Here is a 25,110-nt window from a genome sequence, read left to right as displayed (position 1 = left end):
CCGCCCGTGACTCACGCCCGCCCTTCGCTTTCCTGTCAGGTTTTACATTGCCAAAGGCCCGCGGCGCCACCCGCCGCCATCTTCCCGCCCGGGCTCTGCCCCGGGACCCGCGGCCGCCGCCAGGATGATGGCGCCACCTGCGGGGCGCCTCCGCCGCGCCTCCCTCCGCCCGCTGAGGGCCTCGCCTCGGCGCCTGGGGACGGGGGCTCCGGGCGCTGAGGAGAAGGGGGTGTCCGGGAGGGACGGGTGGTGTCCGCCGCCGTCGGTCCCTCCCGGCGCTGTGTGGTGAAGGAGGGCAGGAGGGGCCGGGGGGGGGTCCCAGACTCCGGGGACGAGGCGGCGAGGAAGGGTGGCGGGTCTGTGGGAGATGGCAGCGGGGACGGTGGGGTCGGCGGCTCCTGTCAGCAAGCTTAACCAAAGCATATCCGCCTTCACCATGAGAAAAGACCGAGCTTCATCCTGGATGGAAATGCCACAAAGGCCAGCTGTTTCCTAGAGGATGCGGGGAAATGCAAAGCGACACAAAAGTAAAAATAATAAAACCGAAATGTGCTAATTGCTTAGGCCGGGGTCGGGCTGCCCGGTGCTGCGTGGGGAGCCGGGAGCGCTGCAGCGGCAGCGGTGGCCTCCAGGAAGCAAAGAGCCGCTGCCAGTTATGACTTTATTCGTTTTCACATTTAGATATTACAACAAAACTCTTAATGACAAAGGATAACAAGTACTATAGGAGGAGAGGAAAGAAAGCAGTGTTCTAACTGGTTTGATACATAACCGTGAACTTCCAGAGACAAGACTCAACGTGAGTTATAAACACTCACATACGCTGACTGGTAGGAAAACTTCTCACATGCAAACACCCACACACGCACCCACAAAACACACGCTCACACACACAGACCACACTTCTGTACTCGCACATAACCCATGTTGTAACCTACTTGCTTCAAAGGCAGCCCACTGAAACATTGAATGCTGCTGTAGCAACAACAGGTACCAGGCTAAAATATTGCAATATAAATGAAGCGTTACTTGATACACAGGTTTTTCTTCAAAGACACACATGTATTTGCAAGTAGGGGACCCAACACTCTGTTTTCGTGAGGGAGGAATGTCCTCTCAACACCAACACTTTGTAAGGAAAAATGAGACTGCGCGTAGACAGGGAACAGTCATTTTAAAGGAGGAGGATGATAAATAGCTTAGCTTCAATGTTGAGTTCCAGTAAAAAGCCCAAACAAAACAGAGTGCATTGTGAACGTAGCAGGCACAATTATTGAACCCTGGCTTTTAAAAGTTGAAATACTCCTTTGTTGCTGTGGAAAGACAGACAACACTGTTGCCTCACATCTTAAAACCAAAACAGACCAGCTTCATTTCATGCTCATGCTTATCTGGAGACTGTAAAGAAAAAAATGCCAGAAATAACACAAGAGTGTGGGGAATGGTATCAGGTTTGTACACTCTAATTTTAGTACACCTTTAAGACAGCAAAAGTACGATTGTCTCAACAGCACTTCAATATCCCACACTACAATTGTTCTTCAGCAGCAGGAGTGTCTGAAGAGGAGCCAGCATTTGCTCGTATCATGGCTGCATTGTTCATGCCACACTGTTGATGCAGATACAATAGGATCTGATTCCACACACCCCCCCCATCAAGATGGTGCAAAAGAGAGAAAATAAACTTCTGTGGAGTCGAATGATTGTAATGTTCAAAAACCAGGTGCCACACCAGTGCTTTCCCCAGAGTGAAGCAGGGGATCTTAACAATGGCTCTAATGAAGTAACCCTTCTCCACAAGGATGCTTGTGGGCAATTTACAGCTGAACCTTAGAGACAAAGTGCAGCTGTCCTGGCTGGTTGGGAGTGCTGACAGCCAGCCAGGGCACTCAGATGCCTCTGTCCTCTTTCTGCTGAGGAATCCTGCCCGTGCCCTGAAAGTGTCGGGCTTTGCTAGTACGTTTCTATCCCTCACATAAGGACAAGGACTTGCAGCTACTTTGGAATTTTGTTTTTCAACTACTATTTTATTTATAGGGCTCTTTCTGGGGCCCTGTCTCAGATGGGGCTGTGTTTCCAGGCAGAGAACTGTTTGTGAAGCACTGGAAACAAGAGAGCCTGGGTCCTTTGGATGCATGTCACCCAGCAAGCAGCCTGAATTTAACTCAGCCGTCTGTCACCTTCCACCCATGTGAATGCTGGTGGAGACCTCCAGCAGCATGGGGCACATGCAGCCTTCCTTCTGTCAGGGAACCACCAGTTCAAAAACCAGGGCAAGATAAGGGCAGGAGAATTTGGTCTGGTCTACACTCTGTTGGCTGTCCTACTTCCTTGGCCTGGCTCTCCAGCATCTCCTGCCAGAGGATTCTTACTGAGTCATAACAATTACTTAAAGATGTTTAAATTCCTGGCAACTTCAGGGGACACCAGTAGAATTCAGGGAATTCATTGTCACATGCAGTTTCCAATTCCACATCCTGAGCCAGTTTGGCTCAAGCTGGTCTGGCTTTGTGCCTCTTTTTGCCATGGAAATCACAGCCATGTCATCCTGCTGACGCGAAAAGGGAGGGGCACATTAAGCGCTCTGCACAGGCTTAGAGAATCTGATTGACAGGCATGCATTTCCCATGTGCTAAATAAATCTCCCCATTACACTTGTGCGGAGAACTATAATTAAGACTTGGGAAAGTCATCCGTAAGGACTCACAGGCTCACGTCAGGAAATGCATAAAACCCTCTGCTGGAAAAGAAACACAGTTTGGGAAAGCAGTACGTCTGACAGGAAACACAATTTAAAGAGTCCAAACCAAACCCTTGGCTCTGTGCACAGAGGTGTGGCCCACAAGCAGAAACTCCCCGGTGCTAAGATGCCCTGGTGCAAGGAGCTCTGCCAGCCACGGATGGGCATGTGGGAGAAGAGATGATGACAAGCTGTTCAGATGAGCCTCTTCACCCAGGCTCCTCTGGCGGTGACGTAACTGTGCTCTGTGGCTGAGCTCTCGGATTGTGAGCAGGATGGAAAGAAGTAGGTGGGAAGTGGTGAGGCAGCAGCGCAGAAATCTGTAGAGAGGGGCTGCGGAGGTTCCCCAGAGCTCTGAATTCACGTGGTACCTTTTAGAAACAAAAGGCCCAAGTGATGGGATGTTTCCTTAGCAAATAAATGTTCCTCAATCCTCCAGAGATAGGTACACTGTGCTGGCGGCTCTGCAACAGAAACTGGAGAGGAGCCCATCGGGCAGAGAGGAAACGTCATGGTGCAGAACAGTCCATGCAGGAGAATTGGGGCTTGAGCCCTGGCCAGGTGCCGCCCTCCACATGCTCAGTGATGCCAACACACAAGGGGATGCAACCCAGGGCACCTCATTGCTGGAGCTCTGTTCCTTCCATTGTTTCCAAAACCCTTGCAGTAACTTGAAAATAAACATTTCACTCCCTACCACTTTGATCCTTTTCCTCCCAGCAAACAACCCATTTTCACTCTATGTTTAGAAGCCAGCTGAAATTAACACAGCTTTGCTTTAATTTCTCACTCGAGCAACAAATGATCTCAGCACTGCTCTGGGAGAAGGGGAAGGCAAGAGCAGCAGACCTGTGAGTAACCAGCTCCCAGCACAGATCATATAAACCCCTGTTTTTCACAGGGCCTGCAAAAATAGTTGCTGTTTATCTCACTGGGAGGACTGTAGCCATCAGCTGCTGACCTACTCAGCACTAGCTGTGTTGAGATGGCTAAAGTAATCCTGGTGATAAGGCAGATTGACAGGTTTTCCCCCAGCAGAGATGAGAGGGATGTGGGTCTTGCTTGCAGAGGAGATGGAGAGGCTGGCACCTACCTGGAATGAAGTGTGCATGAACATTTACAAAGATCCCTCAGGATGTCTCCGTACACCTCTTTTAAATGTCCTGCTCTTGCTCCTAATACCACTAGGGATTTCTTCCCTTTGATTCTGCTCCACAGCTCAGCAGCTGACATCATGAGGAGAGGAGGAGGAAGCAATCCAAGGAAAAACATTCAGACTGCACACCAGGAAGAAACTTGAGACTAAGACAGGTCTATTTATATCTGACCTGAAATAGGCTTTCTGAATGGGAAGCTGATCTGAGTGGAGGCTGGATGCTAGGCAGAAGGTGCTATAGTGCTGAACACAGGCACCCACTCGCCGGCAGAATGCATCTGTCTGAGCCGCAGGAAGAAAAGAAACGTGAGGAATCAGCGAGGTGCTCCTTCCAGTCCTGGCACGGGGAAGCTGCAGCTGGAGGTGCAGCGTGGGCCATCATGCTGCGGTTCCAAGGACATTAGTGTTCCCCATCCGTTTGGGGTAGGTTCCCTGCTGGGGTTGGGCATAGGTTGAAGGAGAAGCTCTGAGTGACCCTGATGACGTGCCTTGAGGGTGAGAGGGTTGCCTTGGCAGGCGCCTCCAGGGCCTGATGCCATTAGTACTGCTCAGAGAAGAAGGAAGCGTGGAGAGTGGGGGGACTGGCCCCCTCTCCAGGCGGGGTGCAGCTGCCATCCTCAGAGTGTTCTGACAGCTCCCCGTATTCACTGTTGTAAAAAGTCTGGCCTCCGGCTTGGGACCCATATGATGGCCGACATCTGCCCCGCAGGTCCGACTGTTGCCCTGGCAGCTCCGCAGTTCGGCTGGGCCCTTTACTGCTGTGAGGGAGAGAGACACAGAAGATCAAACTGAGCACTCCTGGAAAGCCTCTGTCCTGCTTAGAGAGATCCCAGCTTCAGGAAACACCATCTGCTAATGCACGGGGCAGAGGCAGGGTCAGGAACGGACCTACACCTCCATTTCAAAGCACAACACCAGGCCTTGTTCTAAACCTAAGCACAGCCTGTACGTTTTGTGAAAAATCTGCACATAACCCAGTGACAGAGTTATTTCAGCTCTTCTAGATGCCTTTGGGAAGCCCAGGGAAGGGTTGGGACCCCAATGAGCAGGGAGAGACAAGAGACATTGCCTCTATTGGTCCTAGACCTGGCAGGAGTAACAGAAACTGATACAAACCAACAGCCAGGATGGGGGAAAGGAAATGAAGGAAGATGACGAAGAAGATGTGGGAGGAAATCAGCAATCCCATCTCAGCACCTGCCAATACCAGGTGACTGGCAAGAAGTCACAAGAGCGAGGGCAGGGACACATTCAAGGAGAGGTTTGAGGGCAGTGTTTTCCAGGAGACGGGACACCCGGTAGCCCATGTTGTAGGAGACAACAGGAACGTGCCTTAAGGAAAAGAGGACAAGGACAAGAAGCAGGAGACAGTCTGATACAACAGCAGAGAGACCACAGGGCTATGGCTAAGGGAAAGACAATGACCAGTCTGATTTCATGTTGGGAGGCAGAGGAGGAGAGGAAGAGGCTTGGGACTGGTCTTGTCTACACATGAGCTGACATGGCTCACTCAACACACTGTCATGGAGACAAGGTCCCAGGCTGCTCCAGCACCAAGCAGAGATAAGCTGGACAGGTTCTTGCCCAGTTTCCAAGCCTGGTGCAAGTACATAACCATCCATAACATCCTCAGCACTGAGAATGCCAGCTCAACCTGCCAGGCTCAGTACTGGCACGCAGGAAGTCCTAAGGCCTGTACCATCCCTGCAATGCCACATCGGGGCCCTGTACCACATAGGTCAGGGCTGGGAGAGGGAGGTGGCAGCCACATAGTTTCCATCCATCCCACCTGCCACTGCTTGAACAAGCCCTGACATATTTCACCAGAAAATGTCAATAAGCATTGAAAATCTTATTAACACTGTCACTCCACTGTGCCTCATTATCTTAATGGACACATTCTCATTGAATGGGCACAGTTCATATTTTTAAACCCTAGGAAGCAGCAGGCAGGTCTGTTCTTCGTGCATTTTGCCTCTCATTAATGTGTGCATGGACTTATCTGGCTCAGGGCCCACAGCCCTGCTGCTGCTGAGAGCCCCAAGAGGTATACCCTACAAGGAGACACCAAGAGCTGCCTCCTGGTCTCACTGCATTTGGCAGCAGGGAGGTCTGAGTGGCTAGACTTAAGGAGTACCTGAATCCACCTTCTTTTCTGTGTCGGTTTTCTATCCTCTCAAATTCCTCAGATGCCAGAACCATCCCACTGTCTGTCTGATTGTCCTGGAAGGAAGCAACAGGAGTTATCAGTAACATCCCTGTCGACTGATCAGAGTGGGAAGGGAGGAGGAATCATTCAGGAGATGAGATCATGTGTATCTGTGATGGGAAAAAAGGAGTAGGGGCACTTTACCAGCATGCTTTATGGTCTTGCTGGAACTGATTTTCTTAGGTGCTTTCTTAAAAGCAGTATGTACAAAGGTAGGATTTGTGTGTGCAGTTCAGTACCACTTTTTTGGGGAAAAAAAAGAGTGCTCCCTACCTGGAAGATGTATTACCATCAAATCTGTGAGAGGTGAGATTTTCCTCTAAGACTAAGGAGACGACATAAGTTTTGCCACTATAGAAGTACCAGCCCAGTTTGGAGAGGCCAGGAGGGCTCCTACTGCACACTGCCATGTGGGTCAAGATAGGGGAGGTACAGACAAGCGCTCTGGATTTACCTAGTCCTGTCTGGATTTCAGCATGCTTAACCAGGCCATGTTTACAGATTTGAGAAGGGTGAAGAGCAGGCTCTTCAGTGAGGTCCTTTATAGTCCTTGCTTGTAGATCTAACCTCCCTATTTCACACTCAGGCAGTACAAGCTGTGCTGTAGAGAAACCCCTATGTGCCAGGTGGAGAAATGAATGTGCATAGGACTGGACGGACTGAACAGGAATGACACAGACAGACTGACATTAGATAGGAGTGATCTTCCTTCCATGATCTTAACAGCAAAGGTGTCAGGAAACAGCTGAACATTTTTTTGCCCCCTGCTCTACCCCATTCAGGTGCTACTCACCGGGTGTGCCTTGTACATTGTATGTGTCATGGGAAACTCTTCAAATGTCTTTATCCTGGATGGACATCTGATCTGATTTCCTCCCGTCAAACAACCAGGGAACGAGACACAGTTGTAGTATCTGCCGACAGAAGCATACTGTATTCAGTAAAAACCAACAGAGTCAATGCCCTGAATAAAAAGAACCTGAACCCAACCTCCTCTCCCTGCAACCAAAGTATGCAGGGAGGCAGATGACCTAAATGGTGGATTTTGGGAGGGGAAAGGGGTCACCTTAGGCCTCTTAAACCCATACTACTTCTGCAGTGGGGAGCACCCAGACTTCCTGATTGCATCAGGCCCTGATTACCTCTGGGCTTTGGATAAGTACAGTAATGTTATCTAGATCCCAGGCATCACACTATCATCACAGCTCCCAGGAGACAAGAAGCTTAGGCCTAATTGTTTGGGTTAGTTAAGAACAGACAGGATGAAGCTTCTGCACTAGCAGAAGGGCAGAGGCTCAGCTGACACCTTCTCTCCTCATCTACCCGATGGGCCACAATGCCTTTAGTGGGATGTGTAGCTGGAGGCAGGAGAAGGAATGTCATAGGCTTACACATCAAGGGCTCTTTCTCATCAGCAAAGGAAAGTGATTTTGCTTTTATAAGCAAGATGTTATGGCGTAAATGCTTGATCACACCTGATCACCTGGGATTTTTCCAGCATCTTGCTACAGGGTTCTCCCCATATGTCTCAGGCTCCCTTACAGCTCAGGCTGCTGGCTGCCTACTGGGTGCTCTCTGCCCTTTTCAGAGGGGATTCACCTTGCTGCTAGGCTGTGGCAGCGTATCCTCATGTCAAAGTCCTCTTCATCTGAGTTTTGCTGGGCAGAGGAAGGCACCTGGGAGAAACCATCATCTTCTGAGCTGTGAGAGTCGTTCAGCGGGATGTAATCCTTCCCTTCCTGGTAGGAAGAAGAGTGAGTGGCCTTACAAGAAGGGGAGGGCTTTCCCACAAGAAAGGGCTTTACAAGAAGAAGCTGTCAGAGTTGGGGAGGAAAATTTCTGGTTCATGTCTTTTGTTTCTCTGGGACAAAATATCTGGCTGGAGATTTCTGTGCCCTCTGCGTTAAGCAGCTGTGAATGTTGCAGGTGCAGGTAGGTGTGTGTGAGGAGGAAAACAACCCAGTCCTATGGCACCTACAGTTCTCTAGCCTACATGGGCAGAGCATGTGCTCTGGGGGCACATCATTGCAGCTTAGTCATGCCTGTGCTGGGATCCAGTGCTCAAAGGTTAAAATTAGGGATGTTGGGATGAGACAGTACTCATATTTAAGCATTTAGCTATCATCTTACGAAAGGGAACATCAAGAAAATATTAAAATCAGAGCTGCACACTCATCACAGTTAAAAGTCCTGGTGAGTTACTGCATGGCAGTGATTAGTAATAGTTTCATAGAAATTTGTATATCTGACTGCTGTAATGGAACAGTTGTTTGGTTCACATGGCCCTGACATTTAGATCTAAGGATAGAGTTTCAGAAACTCTGGTGAAGTCCTGGTTTTCATTATGCAAGCGTGTGGGAGGCAGGAGTGCCAGAGCCTTGACTCAGCTGAAAAATTTCAAATAATCATCTGGGTATTAGGATGGAAATACTGGAATGACGACTGAGAGGGCACCCACCCTGCAAAGAGTGGAGCTATATTAGGATGCAGCTAGAGGGCTATTGCAGAAATGAGCTCTCCAGTAGCTCTGGGAAACAGACGTCCAGGAAACCCTGTGTTATCCCTTGGCCTATGCAAAGGTATTGCATTGGCGAGGGAGTCAGAGGAGGGCACAGTGAGGGAGCTAGCAGTGTGAAAAGAGAGAGCTGTCTGGAGCTGAGCAGGGACACAGAGAGGTTTTCACCTGCTGGACGTTTTCCTGAAGAAGGTTCCCTAGTATCTCCACCAGGTCGGAGAAAGTTGGTCTCTCCTTGGGATCACCATGCCAGCAGCTCAGCATTATACGGTAACTGCCAAGAAGAGATGCTGTTTTTATGCCACAGAAACCCCCTCCTACTGCACTCAGCAGCTCCTACCCATGTGGTACCCACTGGGACAGCATGTACCTGCACCGTGAAGGAGAGCTCAGCACCCCCCAGCACACTGGCCACATGGACCTACTGAAAGAGGGGTTGGTTCATTATGCACTGAATATAACAGTGCACAAGGAGCTAATTCGGACACCTCTGATACCCTTCGGAGCAGGAAAGCACATTGCCCACCTACAGACCCATCCCAGTGTGGGTATGCAAGGGTACCTAGATAGCCCTGATTCAAACCCATCTGTCTTGCCCTCCAGGCAGTGGCCTGGCGTGAAGGATGTGTTGGCTTGTCCCCCATGCTGGCTGAAAGGTCTTTGCATCCCACAGAGGGGCCTGTCCTGCCCTATGCTGGAATCTGGGAAGTTTCTACCATCCCACAGAGGGCTTTGCTCTGACCAGTGCTGGGATCTGTGAGGTTTCTGACTCACATTTCTGCTGTGGCGTACTCTGGGGCTCTCATCCTGGTACCGTCTTTGAGCCTCTGGCAGAACTCCTCATTGATCTGGACTCCAGGGTACGGAGATGCCCCTAAAGGAGGTTCAAAGAGGGGTGAGAACATGAAATGTGCCATCAGAAGCCAGTCCTTCTGAGACTGCCCTTCCTCCCCAAACACTGGGAGATGTGGTCACTTCTCATAAACAGCCCATGTCCTCGGTGCTGCCTGAGACAGGCTCCTCTGCCTCAGTGAGCTGGAGGCCACCTCTGCATGCCTGTCTCCCCATCACTCTGTTCATGGGTGGATATGGCCTCCATATTTTTTTTGCCTACATCGACGTCTCTTCCCATCACCCTCATTAGCACTCACCTAGCGAGAAGATTTCCCAGAGGAGGACCCCAAAGGACCAGACATCACTCTGGGTAGTATAGACCTTGTCAAAGATGCTCTCTGGAGCCATCCACTTCAGTGGGAGACGGGCCTGCAGGAGGGAGAGGCAAGGCACAAGCATTCAGTTAGGGACATGCCCAGGACAGCCCTTCTTGTAGCAACAGGATGAAAGGAATGAAAGGAAACCAGAGCTGATAGCCCTGCTCCTCTCTCCATGGAGGAATGGAGGTTTGGTTAGGCCAGAGGAAGGGATGAAGACACTGAAAGGCGGAGTAAAGAGTATAAAGAAAGACGACTAAGTTAACAACAGGCTGAGAGGCAGAAGGAAGGAGACAGAGGTCTGCTGGTGGAGGAGGAGGATAGCACATACATCATTGGGCCAATGGTTCTGGGTCCCAGCCACACAAGTGGTTCCACTCCTCCTTTTTCACCTTTTCCTCAGTTTATTCCATCCCCAGAGTAGATTATGAACACCTCAAGGGGGCCTAATCTGTATATAGGTTGAGAAGATGGCACTCACACTGCCTTTCCTGACATAGTCAGGGTCCTTGTAGATGTCCCGTGCCAGGCCGAAGTCACAGATCTTTACCACATTGTTCTCTGACAGCAGGATATTGCGAGCCGCCAGGTCTCTGTGGATACACTGAAGGCACACAAAGAGGAAGGCGCAAAATCAGAGGGACAGTAACCACCACCAGAAAGTACAGAGCACCCCCCTCCCCTCGTGAACCTGAGCTGTAATGGAGGAATGGTGGAAGTGGGAGGGAGCTAAAGATAAAAATTTCAAAAGGAGATGGTTAAGGAGAGGATGAAATGCAAGAAGACTAATTTCCCATCTTTGTGTACAGAGGGCTACCTCAGACTTCCTGAGAAGTGAGGCAGATCACTGAATCTCTCTCTGTGTCACCTGTAAAGTGGCTGTAGGCAGGCCTTCTCTGGTCAGGCATGCACAAAAGAAGAGGGGAGCGAAGGAAAGAGTGAACTCACCTTTCGGGATGCCAGGAACTCCATGCCGCGTGCCACTTGGAAGCTGTAGCAGATCAGGTCTTCCATTGTCAAGGGACTTTGCCACAAGTCATCCACTGTCCAGGAGTACAAGAAAATGATTAGACAGTGAGCGGTCTTTTGTTATCCTTGCCTCTTTCCAGGACTGTGGGATACAATCAGCCCCTTGGTGAGATACAGCTAGTCCTCAGTGCTGACTGGAGTAATCAGCTCCGCTCCAGGATTTTCTGCTTAGGTGGCAGAAAGCACATGGCAGGAACCCGCTCAAGTATGAGGAGAATGAGTCTAGCCTCCAGCACACATCAGTTAGAGTTGTGGGGAACAGGGCTGGAGGGACTTTGAAAGTCAGCTCATCATTCCTGTCCTAGGGAGGACCCACTGAGATCTCCCTCGACTGTCCTTTCTTTAGGCTAAAAAAGTCCAAAGGTATTTAATCTCCCTCCTGGGTTTTGAGAGCCTATTACAAGAGACAACAGATGACTGTAATAGCCCTGTTCAGGGAATTGACATGCAACAGTGGAGTGATCAGCTCCAAGGCTGGGTCCCAGCTCCCCACTGTCATGCCCTACCCATTCCCCAAGCTAGCCAAGTCTGGCATTTCTTTGGTGGGCCAGGTGAGGAGCTGCTTCCAAGGCTGGAGTATTACCTTCCTGGATCGGCTGCGCTGTCTGGCTCTTGTGCATCAGAAAGCGGTTGAAGATAGCGCTGTCGCTAGTCCCAGAACGACTCCGCCTGTCTGCTCTCACTGCCTCCACAATGGACTGGACCTGAATACGCAGCCTGGGAGACTTCTCCTGGCAAGGAGACCAAAACAAAAACCTCAGCAGGCAACACACACTGTAACCCCTGCACCCACAAGCTGCACAGTCTTTTCCTGTTCTCAGACTGTAATTCTGGCCTGGAAGCACCTATCTTCCATGGCAGAAAGAAATTACTTCCCCAACGTGCACATGAACCAAGATCACTGTGTAAAGTTGATCTGTTGCTAGACAGAGGGTGTCTTTGTCCCACTGTCAGATCATGTTTCAGGCTACACGTCTTCTTTCCCTAGACGTGAGACAGGTTCCTAGGGGCAAAGGAAGCTACTTACCCTGTAAGGACTGAATCCTTCCCGCTTGGTCCGCAGATAGTTGGAGAGGTTTCCATACTTGCAGAACTCAACAATAACCATGAGAGGACCTGGTGAGGAGACACCAAAGGTCAGGGGAAGAGGTAAGGGCTTGGGATGGTCAGAATTTGCCCCAGCTCATGTTACGTGCAGCCCCGCTGAGCTGTGGCACCTGCCCTAAGTGCTCACAGACACACCGATAACATCCCCACAGTCCCTGTGATCACACACGCGGCCAGCAGAAAGGACACAGGGGATGAGCACTGATCTCTGGGAGCAGGCACAGCCTGCTGCCCTGGGATATTTACCATTGGGTTTGGTACAGGCACCCAGCAAATTCACCACGTTGAGGTGATTCCCGATGTGAATGAGGATCTTCAGCTCTGACATCAGTGCCTTGTGCTCACTTGCAGTAGCTCCCTCTGGAAACACACAGACCATGTCATGATGCCTCCTCATAGCTTGTCACTCACTCTCACCACCCTTCTCTTAGCAGAGTGTTAATGTGAGTCTTGCTGAGGAGACTGCAACCCCAAAGTCTTAGTACATTTTGTTATTGCATGTTTCCATATGAAATGTCAGAGCCTTGTCTGGAGTTCCCAGGATCCCTGCTGTAACACGTAGGGTGCTCCCTGCAGGCACAGGAACCCAGAGCAAAGGACAAGACAACCTGTGCCCAGCATATTTTTCCTTGTGATAGTTGTGCAGGGAAAAAGATCACTTGAGGCTTACATACACATTTGAATCTCTGCCCTTTTGGCCTCCAAACAGAGATAAAAAGCCATAAAACAATTTGAAGGAAAATTAGAAACAAAAGGCTTTTGAGTCTTTTGATCATGACTGAAGATAGAAGCTGTCTCAGCTCAAACCCAGAATATCTTTTTATGATTCCTCTCCAATAGCAAACACAGTGTTGTGCCCCTGCCAGCTCTCTGTACTGCATTTTCTCTGAGTGCCTAATTCGCACCAACTCTTGATCCTCTGGTTTACCCTCAGGGTTTGTTCTCTGGTTTTGTGTGCCTTTTTCAGATTTCTCTGCTTCCCCATATGCATTTTGCCTTACTTGGGAGTTTGTAAATTTAGTCTGAGAGACAGAAGCATCCTCTTGAACTGCAGCTGGTGGGTGAGTTGAGAGCCACGCCTCAAAGGACTGTAAAGCAACCTTGCACAGCCAGGCTTCTCTCTGCCATTGCTGTGCAGATCATCTGTATGCTTGCAGTGATTAAGTGCCACTGAGATGAGCCATGACTCAGTTTCCACATACAGGCTACTGCTGGCCAGAGACTGCCTCAGTATTTTGTTGGGTGCCAAATTACAGAATAATGTTCTGGATGCCTGTTTGAAAGAGTGGCTATAAAAGCTTAAAATCTCACTCTGGATTGACCAGGCTTTGGGTGCAAAGCCAATCTAGCCCTCAGAGCTGGGTAAGAGCTGCAACTTACTTCCTTACCCAGCTCTGAACCTGGCCCACAAACACAAAATACAGGCACATTTGGAAGAAGGCAATTGGGAGCAACATTTCCTTGAGTGACCTGCCAAAGAGGGGCTCTGGATTCTTGTTCATCCTTTGAGACAGTTTTCATTCTTTGCATTTGCAGACAGCTGAATTTCCTTGAAAGCTGAGTTCCCCAAGTTCCTGCTGTCTGCTCTGCCACTTGCCTCCCAGTGCAGCTGAATGGGCTAAAGCATCCACGAGGGGAGGCCAAGAGGATCAACTGTGCTGAGGCCAAGAAGCCATAAATTAAAAGGCTGGCTCCAGCTCCTCTCCCCTAGTTCAGGGCTGGCTCAAGCAGAAGCAACCAGGAGTGCTTGTGGGAGAGAAAACATTTTCCAGGGCCTTAACAAATGCCTTATGTAAAAGACAGGCATTTACAGGGTGGACATTCCCTGGCAGATGCCTCATTCTTTGCTGTGCACACAGACTGCATATTCTGCTTCACTGTCCACATACCTTTCAGCATTTTGACTGCTACAGTCTCACAGCTGTTACTTTTATTAATTCCAAACGCTGATGCTTCCACCACCTTCCCAAAGGCACCGTGACCCAGAACTTTACCTATGGGCAAGGAGAGAGGCAGTGTGAAGGAAGGCAGGTGCAGCACAGGCAGAATGGAATGAAAAAAACAAAAAACCCAACAGGAAACCATGGGAAGAAGAAAGAAAAAACATCATAAAGGAAAAGGAAGGAGTGGAACATGTGCCCTTCCCAGGTGGCTGCTTGCTCTGTCGGTGAGAATAAGAGAAAGGATGGTGGGAGGAACTGAGACAGAGCTGGCATGGACAAAGCAGAGGAAGGAAATGGCCCTGCAGAAGTGAGGAGCTGTTTGTTGCCCTCGAGCAAGGCATGTGGGAAAGGTAAATGTGACACCTCGCAGCAGACCAGCCAGGGGTAATGTCACTGCTCTGTGCCTCAAAGGTAGTCTGCAGCCCTTTTAACTCTCAGAGACAGAGGGAAGAGACTGCAGGTGGGTGTCTCAGCATAAGGAGGATAATGGATGCAGTCTTGCTCCTGAACTTGGGGTACCTGCTGTGGACCGGGCTGTTCTGTCCAGATTGCTGCTTGGAGAATATGGGGATGTGCTTTAAAGCATGCCCAGAGATCTTCCAGTCTCGGTGATGCCTATGTGGGTACACTGGGAGAGTCTGGGCTTACAGTTGGCTCAGACCTGTCCATAGTCAGACCCAAAGAGATTTCCCAGGCACAGCTGGGCTTTAGGGACAGTCTGGGGAAGAAGATGGGAATCCTGAGGCAGAGTGAAGGCATTAAATACATAGAAGTGTGTAAGAAACCTGGAGGGTGAGTTTGAAGGGCTGGTGGGAAGCCCCGGCTGCAGTGTGCAGTGGCAGGGAGGGAGCCTGGCTCACCTAGGCGCAGGCGGTCTCGTGGGAACTCCCACTTGCTGGAATCATAGGGCAGGTACTCGCACTGCTCCTCCAAGGGCACCTCACCAGGGTCCATGATGATGGAGAGGTAGCCCGTCTTGATGTCAGCGTGGGCAGGCTGCAGGAATCAGTCAACACAAAGGGTGAGGAGATGCCCTCCCTACACTGGGTGCTGACTCCCAGAGGGGACCTGCTTCCCCCTGGCAAAGGCCATTCCCTGTCACCTCCTTTACCACAGCCCTTATGCACCCTGTCCTTGGTAGTGAGAGCGCTTGAAACATCACTCAATGACCTCCTTTTAGCAGATGCTGTCATACAGCCCCACATCACAGCAATGGTGTTGCCCCAAGCTCCGCTACGCCACCTCCCCTTCCCTGGGACAGAGACAGTCACTTACCCTTTTGATGTTACAGAAGATGAGGATAAGGAGGATCCAGAAGAAAACAGCAATAACCCCAGTCCCAATCAGGATGACAATCTCCACATTGGTCCTGTCATCAGAGCCTGTGGGGCAGGAGGGAAACCGTAGCTTCAGAGATTCCCATTCCGTGCCCCAGCTCAGCCATCTCTTGTGGCCTGCTTCAGGATGTGGGGAGACAGGGGAGGTGTGTTTGCCTGAGCTAAACATGCTCTGAACTACAGATCCTCCTGTGAGAGCACAATGCCACCAGCAAGGCCTAGGGGCTTTCACTGCCTCCTGCTGCCTGGTGTCACAGGGAAGAGGCATGGGACCTTGGCCACACTCCTACTCCACCCCTTCATCCCCAGGGGTGTCGTGGCTGCTGGTACCTTCCACAGAAACGCTGGCCGAGGAGTTCACACAGCCCTTAGCATTGCAGACGCTGCACAGGTAGAGCCCAGCATCCTCCTCCCTCACCCTTTGAATGCTCAGCCTCTGGTTGAAGTCTGCCAGGTCAATCCCTGTAAAGCACAGAGGGTTGTGGTGGTCACTCACAGGAAGGGGGGATTAGTATACTGGACTCATTCAGGCTTGAAATAAGGCTCCTATTTCTTGGCTGGTTCATTTTAGATGGCAGAATGAAATTGCACCAGCTGGTCGAGGCTCTCTTCTGGGGCCATCAGGCCCCAGAAATACCCTGGAGGGGCCTTCCCCAGGCAGTGTATGGAGGGGACGAAACCCCTGCAGACAATGCTGGATGGGAATGGTGCCTAAGCAGTCCAGCTGGTGTGTCAAGCTCTGCTTCAGCTCCAGGACCTGTTCCTTTCCCTCTGCAATGTGCCTGGATCCTTTCCATGTTCCTTCCATGGGGTCTGGGCTGGTCCCTGCCTGAGCAAAGATGCCAGGCACTGGGCTGAGAGTAAGAAGATGAATGATTTATCTCTCTCTGCTCTCCAGCTGAATACGCATATGCACAGACAGTGCTGAGCCAGGGCCTAGGGCATAGACTTGGCCAGTAAGACTGCATCAAACTGGGATAGAACATGATTAAAACCAGAGTTCAGCCAATTCAGAGAATGGGTGCCTTTACCTGGGCACAGCAACTCCCAGAACTCAGCAGTGTTCAGCTCTCCAGCTACCGGACATGATGCCCTACCTCTGATTCACCCCCAGCCCACTGTACCTGACACTTCTTCCACCAGTTTCTCGTCTTTGTACCAGCTGATTTCAGGAACGTGGTTGCCGTCCACCTTACAGCGCATCTCTATGGAGTCGCTGATGTTCACCCAAATGTCTGTCAGGTTCTGCTTGAGGCGGGGGATCTCAAGGGCTGGAGGAGCAGCACAAAGAGGAGGAGGGGAAAACGGGAAACTGATTGATCAAAAGAATATCTGTGTTCCTGGGGGCCTTTGGGTCTCTGACCCCTGCTGAAGGGTGTCTTGAGAACCCAGGTGCCCTGCCTTTGCCACCTTGAGTTTAGCTTGCTTGCGTGGCTTCCCCTGGGGATGGAATGGGAAGCTGATGGCAGTAAGAGCACCAGCTCTCCTCTGTCACTCCCGCCTGCCCTGTGGACCCTCACCCTGCACAGAGATGTATTTCTTGTGGCAGTGCTTCTCCCGGGTCTTCCTGTTCTGCACCTCACACACGTAGTCTCCCTCCTCGCCCAGGGAGATGTTGGGGATGGTGAGCAGCAAGGTCGCATCGTTGGAATCAGGCTGGAAGCGCAGCTCCCCCTGCATCTTGGTGGCATAGTGGTGGACATTCTTGCAGTCCAGCACAAGAGGGTTGCCCTCCTCATCGTGGAGCTTTGAGAGGTTCAGCCGATACCACTGCAGGTTCTCGTAAGTGTAGTTATCTGCATTGCAGCTCAGCTGTAGGTCCTGCCCCTCTATGGGCTCTTCTGAGGGCTGGGACTCAATCTCGAACCCATCTGGAATGGCTTTCAGGAAGGAAATGAACATGTGAATGAGTTTTCATGGCTGAGCTGCCAGACACAATGAAATTGTCTCCATGGGCTCAGCTCTCTGAGACCCCACTGTCCTCAGCCAATCTAGAGCAGAACTGTGACATGCAAACTGCTAGCAACCAACAGCTTAAGCCCAGCAAGTGCTAAGGGATATGCTGAAGTCCCAGGGTCAAATTAAGATGGGGTCACAGGTGAAACAAGTCTAGGAGGTCTGAATTAGGCTGTTACTGCTCTCAGCTCAGCTGCAGCATTCTGGATTGCACACACGCCTGCTTTTACAAGTGCAAGCAGTTACACAGCCAGGCTGGACAACTGCACATGCAGAGCGTTACTGGAGCAGCGATTGCAGAGGTTCATCTGCCTCCACAAAAGCTGGTGGCTCTGACAGCACAGGTACTACCCATGAGCCCAGACTTCTGGGATCTGTCCAGAGAGGCATGAAGATAAGCCTGTGCTGTGCCCTTGCCAGGCTCCCTGTCCCCAGCAGGCAGGGACAGACTCCTGCCAGCACGGAGTACCGCTGGCAAGAAACTTATGAAGCCCCATATGAGCCAAGACTCCAGCCCACATTGCTGGGCTCTCAGCTTCCTCCCAGCACCAAAATCCCGTGGGGACCCCGTCGGGGGGCTCGGGCCAGCAGGACCCTGCCTGGGAGCGGCTCGGGCAGTGCCACTAGAGGATGCTCTTGGACCAGGCACATCCCCAGCCCAGGGAGCTGCCTGGGCCTGAGCCAGCAGGACCTCCCCAGCCCCAGGACCTGCCAGGGCTGCTCCAGGATCTAGGCACAGCCAGCGCCGGCTCATCCCCAGATCTGCCTGCCAAACTCTGCCTGCGCTATCTGCTGCCAGTGCTCCAGGCTTTTGCCACTCAGCAGAGCTCTGGGGTAGCCCTGCTTTCCCGCTGGCTTTCCAGTCACTGTTTTAAGGTATTGTGAATGACAGGACCCGGCAGTTCTAGGGACCTGCCTATTTCAAGCAGAGAGCTTGGCTGATGCAGGTGGAGGGGATGTCCGCAGTACTCACTGGTCACGTAGAAGTAGATCAGCCGCTCGTCTCGACCCACTTTATTAGAGGCGATACACTTGTACATGACTGAGACGTTGGCCTCCTGGATGGCCAGTTTGCTGACTGTCTGATGGGGGAAGAGAGCATGAGGAGTTAGGAAGAGCAAGAGGGAAGAGAAGTAGGATCGGTGCTGCTCTCTGGCAGACAGCAAAGCACACAGCAAGCCTGGCTCCAGGCAGCAGCTGTACCTGGGAAAGGGTTATGCAAAAATAGTCCCTTATTCAATAGCCCTTTGTGTATTTCAAGCCTCATCTGCTGGCTCTAGCAACAGCAACATGTTTTTATTCCTGATCTCTGCTCCTTTTCACGAAGCGCAGCCAGCATAGATGCCTCTCCGTGGAAGCAAATTTCTTGCTAAGCCCCTCGGGTCACCACGGTGCAGGCCTGTGCCCAGCAAGGGGGCATGAACATGATGCAGGGCTGAAGGGATGGCTAAGCTCCTGCCAGGCTTTGTAACAGCGGGGAGAAAAGGAAAGGACACCAAGGCTTTGATTCTCTGAGCCCTCTACAATGAAGTGACTGTTTAGTGTCCCACAGAGTTCAGTGAAGTTTACAGGTACTTACAGACCTGCAAGCACTCCTTTTATCCATAAGGGGAAATCAAGCCTGTGAAAGCATCCCAGCTCTCACCAGTTCAGGAAGAGCTGTCATCTTCTCCCTTTAAATTCCAAGTGTACATAGACATGGTCCTAAAAAGCTTCCTCCACCTCACTCCTTCCAGCAAGACATGACCAAGATTGGGCAAACAGCCAGGCTGCTGTCCTGGGAGCACAGACCCAGGAGATGCTGCCTCCAAATAAACCAGGAAAGGCAGCTGGGGAGTAAGGCTGCTCTCCTCCTCCCAGCTCACACTGCACACATGTGAGATGCCAAAAGTGTTACAAGCACTCCCCTTAGAGGAGATCTGCAGTTTGAAGAGCGGGTTTCTCCACCCTCCTAGTTTAAATGACAAGATAATCACATGCAAAAATCCCTCTAATGAGACAATGTTTAAAATGCAAAAAAATTGCCTTCCTACAGGGAAACTACTTTGCCTTTACTATTCATCCCATAGACTTTGAGAAACATTTCCGCTCTAAGTGGCAATGTATTAGTTTGTGTTAGTCAGAAGAAATAGTAATTCATTCAGCGTAGTCAATACAGCTGAAGTGACCTTATTACTAGTACTTTTGTGCATTGCCGTTTCCGTTTCTTGGGGTTATTCAATATAGCTGAAGTGACCCTGTTGCTGGCACTTCTGTGTGCTGCTTTTCCTGTTTCTTGGGGATTTTCCTTCTAATCTGCATTGTTATGTTTGAGTTGGTGTTTCTGGATTTGACATCATTCTGCTGTCTGCAGTGCATGGCTGGCCTTTCCGGACAGAATAAAAAACAGAAGAGGATGGTAAGACAAGACAGGCAGAAAGGAGAAGGAGAGGGAGAGAAAGCAGATTTAAGGACATAGCATCCCACTGCAAGTGGAAGAACTGTCTTCTCCCAGAGCTCTTGCATGTCCCTGGGCTGCACAACCTAAGCTGGACCTCCAGGACAGTTACAACCAAATAGATGGAATGAGAAAGAAAGCTCAGGAATAGGAGGAAGAGAATAGGGAAAAAAGGGAAAGATCAAAAGGGACCAAGACAAGAGTCACATCTAGAGAGGGACACAAGGGCTTCTCACCCAGGAGCTCCCATCACTCCTGCTTGTCTCCCCAAGGGACACCAATCCCTGCCTCTCCTTTCAGCTGCTCTGGGAGGAGCAGCATCTGCCCCTGCCACCCTTCTGGCAGAGCAATGAACTCCCGGCCAGGCCAGGGGACGGGAAGTGCCTTTGGAGGTGTGTAGGAAAACAGGAAGTGACTTTCGGAAACAGGGGCCCATTTGTTTGTTCTGCATCCCTCTGCGAGCGGCTGGTGCCCGACACCAGCAGGAACAGGAATCCCGTCATGGTGCAGACCTGACACTTGCAGCTACCAGAGAGACAGAAAGAAACAGGCAGCAAGCAGTGTCGGGTGTTTGCAGGTCACATGCTGCAATGAGGGAGAGACATTCCTTCCAGAGAGGAAACATTGTGATGGAGAAGTGGGCTCTGTGGGGCACACGTGCTCTCACTCACAAACATGCAGCAGATGGACGCCAACATCTCGCCCCACCGGGATGGGGACAGCTGCATGAAATGTCCCACCACACGCATGCACGTTCCTGAGGCCAGAGATTTCCTGGTCAGTCTGTGACTCCTGCTGTCCTTTACCAGCTGCTCAGGCTGCTCTGCAGGGTTTGGGTCTCCCAGAGCAGCTCATGCAAGAGTACTCAGAAGTGGCCACAGGAGCCCCCACAGCAAACGTCTCCCATGCCCTCCCTAGCTGGGTGCCCTGCATTCAACAGCAACCAGTGTAAACCCTCCTGCGCAGTCAGCCCCAGCAGGAGCCTCTCTGCACGCAGGGTAATTTCTCAAAGATGACAGCTCTCCCTCGCCCTGGGGCTGCCTGGTACTGCGGAGCTCCAAGGCTGAGAACAGCTACTGATGATTTACTTTAGAAGCAGAGGTGTGAAGCCCTCCCCAAACCTGGCTCTGCCACGCTTATTTCCAGGCCACTTTTGCTGGCTGATCACAAAGGACCCATCCGAGGGTGCCTGCCTCCAGCTCCCCACTCTAGGACAGGCTTGGGGCTACAGCCTCACCTTGTTCCGCCCCTCCACGAACTCCACCCAGGTGTCAATGCTCTCGATGGGGTTCACCGCATCCTGCTGCGACACATCTTTCCAGTCCTTGCATTCAGGCATCCGGTCCCGCTGATGCCGCCTTGCTGCCCGGTGCCTGCTATTGCTAATCCGGCAGCCAGGGAGGAGCAGGAGAAAGAGAAGAGAGATGGAGAAAGGCAGCAAAAATAGCTTTGTGTCTGAGAACTGATGCCCCTGTCCTCTGACTGCAAAATTTCCTGGGTCTCTTGGTTACATAGTTTTAATGTGCTTTATAAGGGTGCTCTGCAATCACTAGTGAGGAAAACATTATCTATAGATATGAAAATTGAGGCAGGGGATGGATACTGGTGTCCCAGGCAGCATCTTCACTCTCAGGCCTGTGGTTTCATCCTTCTCTGCTAGGGGTGGAGAAAGGCTGGAGTGAAATCCATTCACGTGTGTCTGGGGCAGTTCTTGATGCCACTTTGCTGAGCAACAAGGCCTTAAACCCCTGCTGGGACTGTGAGTCAGGGATGTCACAGTCTGGCTGGGTGCTGGCCTGGAGAACAGAGGGTGCAGCATCTGAGGGTGCGCTACCCAAGGGTGCACCTGCTGCCCCTGATTCAACAAAAATCAGGAGAGAAACATCCCAAGTAGAGATGCTGCTGGTATCTCACAGGGGCATGGTAGCACCTTTTTGGGGCAAAGGCAGGCAAAGGGGCAGAAGAGCCCTAATTTGTCAGGGACCCAGGATGCTGCAACTTGCAGGCTGCTTCTGAAATGCAGGTGGGACAGGGAGATGGGAGGATCTGCCCAAAATCCAGGGTGGGAGGTCCAGAGGGAGAGGGCTTACAGTGACAGGGAAGCAGGGGGGAGCTGAGCACCCAAAAGCAGTGGCAAGGGTGCGTGCTGGCAGCGCGGGGCAGAGCGCTCAGTGGGGCGAGCACGTCAGCAAACTCTGTAAACAACAGGAAGCTCAAAAGAAGCCTCCTGCATCCTCTGGAGCTATGCTAGGCAGAAATATGGTGGCCTTGGGAGACAGTGCTTATAATTCATGGGCTTCTGCTTCCTGACAGGGCCACAGTGCACTTGCATGCAATGGAGAGCTTTCTGGTGTCCCTGGCTTGGCAACAGCCTGCACAGGGCTGCGGGACCTGGCTTCCTCCAGGCACCCTGATGTCCTCCACCCTGACTGCTCTGGCTACAACTCCCCAGCATCCCTTTTCCTTCTTCCTGTGAGGCTGTTGCTAAAAAATGCCACTGCAGCCCTGCCTGGTGCTGCCCCAGCTTCCCAGGGCGCAGGCAGTGGACATGCACCCTTCCTGCCTACCTGTTGGCGCTGCCTGCACAAACACCCTCCAGGCAAACCACCCCAGCAGCTGGCAGAGATCCGGTGCTTCCCCCAGATTCAGCAACTCTTTCCTGCACACAGCAGCTCTGCTCCCCTCTGCTTCCATCATTACCCAGCAGAAGACAAAAGACCAAAAAAACACAGGGACCTTAGGGCAGGAATGGGGTGAGCCCCAGCTACTGTCTCAGTGTCTCACCAAGGGGCTGTGACAATCGCTCCTGCAATCTGCCTCAGTTTCCCCATTAGCACAGTGTCAGTGGTTTTATTGCAGGTGCTGTGAGGTGTGGCTGGGCATCCCCTGCCAGATGCAGATGACCAAGGATGCAGGGGAAGCTGTGGAAGTGCTTGGTGTCTGGGGCCAGTCAGGCTGGGCAAAACTCCCACGTGGAGCACAAGTGTCTCCGGTGGGCTCCACTCTGCCTCTTTACAGGGTGAGTGTGAGTATGGTGCTCTGAGCTATCAGGAGGTGCTGTCCTCTTCTTGCAATGTTATGGCTGAGAGAACAAAAGTGAAACAGGATCTGGGATGCAGCTACAGTGCCCAAATAGCCCGTAATGTCATGCTGGTGGCCCAGTAAGATACAGGTGGTGGAAGAAATGGCACTTACAGGCTGCGTCGGGAGAACATCCGACAGGGCATCCATGGCCTCCACTGCCATTGGATCATCTCCGGCGCTGGGATGCCATAGACTGTGCAGGTGAGGGCCTGGGGGCTCCTCCGGGAGTAGATGCTTGGGGAAGAAGCTTCCTTCTCATGGATGCGTGGAGGAACTGCAAGGATCAGAGTGACAGTGTAAGTGGCCGCAGGCTCAGCTGCTGCATCCCCAGGCCAGGCACAGCCCTCCCCAGGCCCATCTAGAGAGAGACTGGGCACTAAAGCACTATGGCTCTCAGGGCAGCTCCTGGAGAGCTCAGGCCTGCAAGACAGAGCAGGCTATACTTAGGCAGATTCAAGTGACGTAATTTCTCCTTCCTCTGCTGAGTGTGATGTCTGGATGCTGCAGGGCTCAAAGCGCTGTCTAGCAGCCCCCAGCACAAGGCTACAGAGCCTGCTGGAGACAAATCTCCAAGCAGCAGTTGCCCTTCCAGCACTTTTTGTGCTGGCACCTGGTTCCTGCACAACAGGGACCAGCTTCTGCCAGGGGAAAACTCGTTGGGAGCTTCAAACCCAGAGGAACTGCTTCAGCTCCAGGCTCCATGTGTGTTGCAGCCGCCCTGCACTCAAGTTCGCATCTGTCAGGGTCACCCTCAGCAGCATCTCCAACTGCAGCTGGGAAACGGCCCCTGAACAAGGACACATCCTGCCCAGAATGATGGAGCCAGGAAGAAAACTGTGCCGTGTTGCCCAGGCCACAGGGAACCAGCCTCGCTGTAACCAGAGCATCCCTCAGCAATGGGGGAGGAGATGATATTGATACCAACTGCTTTAGGACAGCAATGGGGACTTGGTCTCATGGGCTTAGCGCTCTCCCCCCAGCCCCAGCCCTGGCCTCCTCCCTTACCATTGACGATCAACTGGAGGCTGATGTGCTTCTCCAGCCCCGCCAGCCTGTTCCGCAGAACCAGAGTGTATGTCCCAGCGTGCTGCTCCGACACATCCTTGATCTGCATTGAAGATTGAGATTGCTTGGGAATTAGCTTCCCGTCCTTGTACCTGCGGGGAGGCAGAGAGAAAATGCAGCCATGGGGAGGAAATGTCCCACTGGCAAGCTGGGCAGGGGTTTGCTGGTCTCCACTAGAGTGCAGTCAGGGCACCCCTTGCTAGCACTGGAGACCTCTCTGGAGAGACCCCTGGGCTTTCCCAGAGTTATGGGTCTGTGCATGGTCTCGTATGGATGTGTGCAGGGTTGGGGATGTCGTAGCTCCACCCTGAGCAGTATGCAGGTGCAAAGCTCCCAGCTCCCAGCCAGCTCTGGCAGAAGTGCAGCACAATGCGGTGCACAACCTGGCCCACTCTCTTGCTCCTCTGGGCAGCCATGATCCGCGCTGTAGGGGGATGAGAGGGGCAGCTCCTGTGGGAGCTCCACTTGGCCCCTCCAGACAGTGCAGAGCTGCCAAGCCAGGCCAGGACCTTTGCTGCTTATCCCCCAGACCTTAACTCCTCCCGTCCCAAGCTGTGCAGCTGAGAGCGAGGGCAGGTGGGAAAAATGACCCCCATGGGTGGAAAAAAGTGACATGTAGGACAATCTTGGACCCAGAGGGACCTAGAAAGGAGTCCAGGCTAGGCTTCCCTACTTGGCAGAGGGAAGGAGGAGAGGAGAAGGTGGCTCAGGCTAAGAAAGGTGCGTTACCACTGGAAGTCTGGTGGGGGGTAAGCCACGACTTTCACTGGCAGCTTCACGGCTTCGTCTCCTGCAGTGGCTTCTATCACCGGGCCCTTCCTCCACTCCACATTGATGAAGGGCTTTTCTGCAAGAAAAAAAAGGTGAGCATGGAGGAGAGGAGAGCACAAAGAAACAGGCTGTCACCAAGCTCTGCTGCTCTCCACAGGGCCTGACAGCAAGAACCAAGGACAGGCGGGGTGTTGTGGCAGTGCAGTTGAAAATAACTACTTCTCTGCAATGATGAAGTCAAAATAACCAAAATCCACTATTGTCTCGTCTGCCCATATGACCCCCAGCTCCTCTTCCACATCCCTGTTTCCAGCAGGGTCCCCTCCCTGGAGCAGAAATGGAGGGAGGGAGTGGGTGCCAGGCAGGGCTGGGCAGGCCAGCACAGTGCTGCGACTCTGGCAGCTGAAGAGCTGTCTCTGCCTCGCCGCTGAGAGCCATTGGGGGTGTCGGGAGGCTGTGCTGCCTCGTGGCTTCCTGCTGTCAGGAGACAGCCGCCCAGTGCCAATGGTGCGTTGTGCACCCGCAGCTGGGTGCCTCCCAGGCCAGCCAT

General features: G+C 52.1%; 1 protein-coding gene across 2 annotated transcripts in view; it reads right to left on the bottom strand.

The window, feature by feature from the left end:
• Positions 1-647: 647 nt before the first annotated feature.
• Positions 648-25,110, bottom strand: part of FLT4 (fms related receptor tyrosine kinase 4) — a 60,540-nt gene continuing 36,077 nt past the window's right edge. The window contains exons 8-30 of one of the 2 annotated variants that reach the window (XM_069773214.1): positions 24,519-24,636; positions 23,730-23,881; positions 22,836-22,998; positions 20,878-21,022; positions 18,177-18,285; positions 16,768-17,127; positions 16,372-16,518; positions 15,578-15,709; positions 15,186-15,292; positions 14,771-14,906; positions 13,857-13,961; positions 12,214-12,327; positions 11,888-11,976; positions 11,444-11,591; positions 10,780-10,874; positions 10,313-10,435; positions 9,772-9,883; positions 9,395-9,494; positions 8,789-8,894; positions 7,705-7,844; positions 6,899-7,019; positions 6,034-6,119; positions 648-4,654 (exon numbers count right to left, since the gene is read on the bottom strand). In XM_069773214.1, coding sequence (XP_069629315.1) covers positions 4,435-4,654; positions 6,034-6,119; positions 6,899-7,019; positions 7,705-7,844; positions 8,789-8,894; positions 9,395-9,494; positions 9,772-9,883; positions 10,313-10,435; positions 10,780-10,874; positions 11,444-11,591; positions 11,888-11,976; positions 12,214-12,327; positions 13,857-13,961; positions 14,771-14,906; positions 15,186-15,292; positions 15,578-15,709; positions 16,372-16,518; positions 16,768-17,127; positions 18,177-18,285; positions 20,878-21,022; positions 22,836-22,998; positions 23,730-23,881; positions 24,519-24,636 — 3,128 coding nt within the window. In that variant the 3' untranslated portion in view covers positions 648-4,434. The remainder of the gene's footprint in view (positions 4,655-6,033; positions 6,120-6,898; positions 7,020-7,704; positions 7,845-8,788; positions 8,895-9,394; positions 9,495-9,771; positions 9,884-10,312; positions 10,436-10,779; positions 10,875-11,443; positions 11,592-11,887; positions 11,977-12,213; positions 12,328-13,856; positions 13,962-14,770; positions 14,907-15,185; positions 15,293-15,577; positions 15,710-16,371; positions 16,519-16,767; positions 17,128-18,176; positions 18,286-20,877; positions 21,023-22,835; positions 22,999-23,729; positions 23,882-24,518; positions 24,637-25,110) is intronic. The other variant, XM_069773215.1, reaches the window with a different exon arrangement.

Source organism: Haliaeetus albicilla, chromosome 27, assembly GCF_947461875.1.
Source record: "Haliaeetus albicilla chromosome 27, bHalAlb1.1, whole genome shotgun sequence".
Lineage (NCBI taxonomy): Eukaryota > Metazoa > Chordata > Aves > Accipitriformes > Accipitridae > Haliaeetus > Haliaeetus albicilla.
This window is presented reverse-complemented; position numbering and strand designations above follow the sequence as displayed.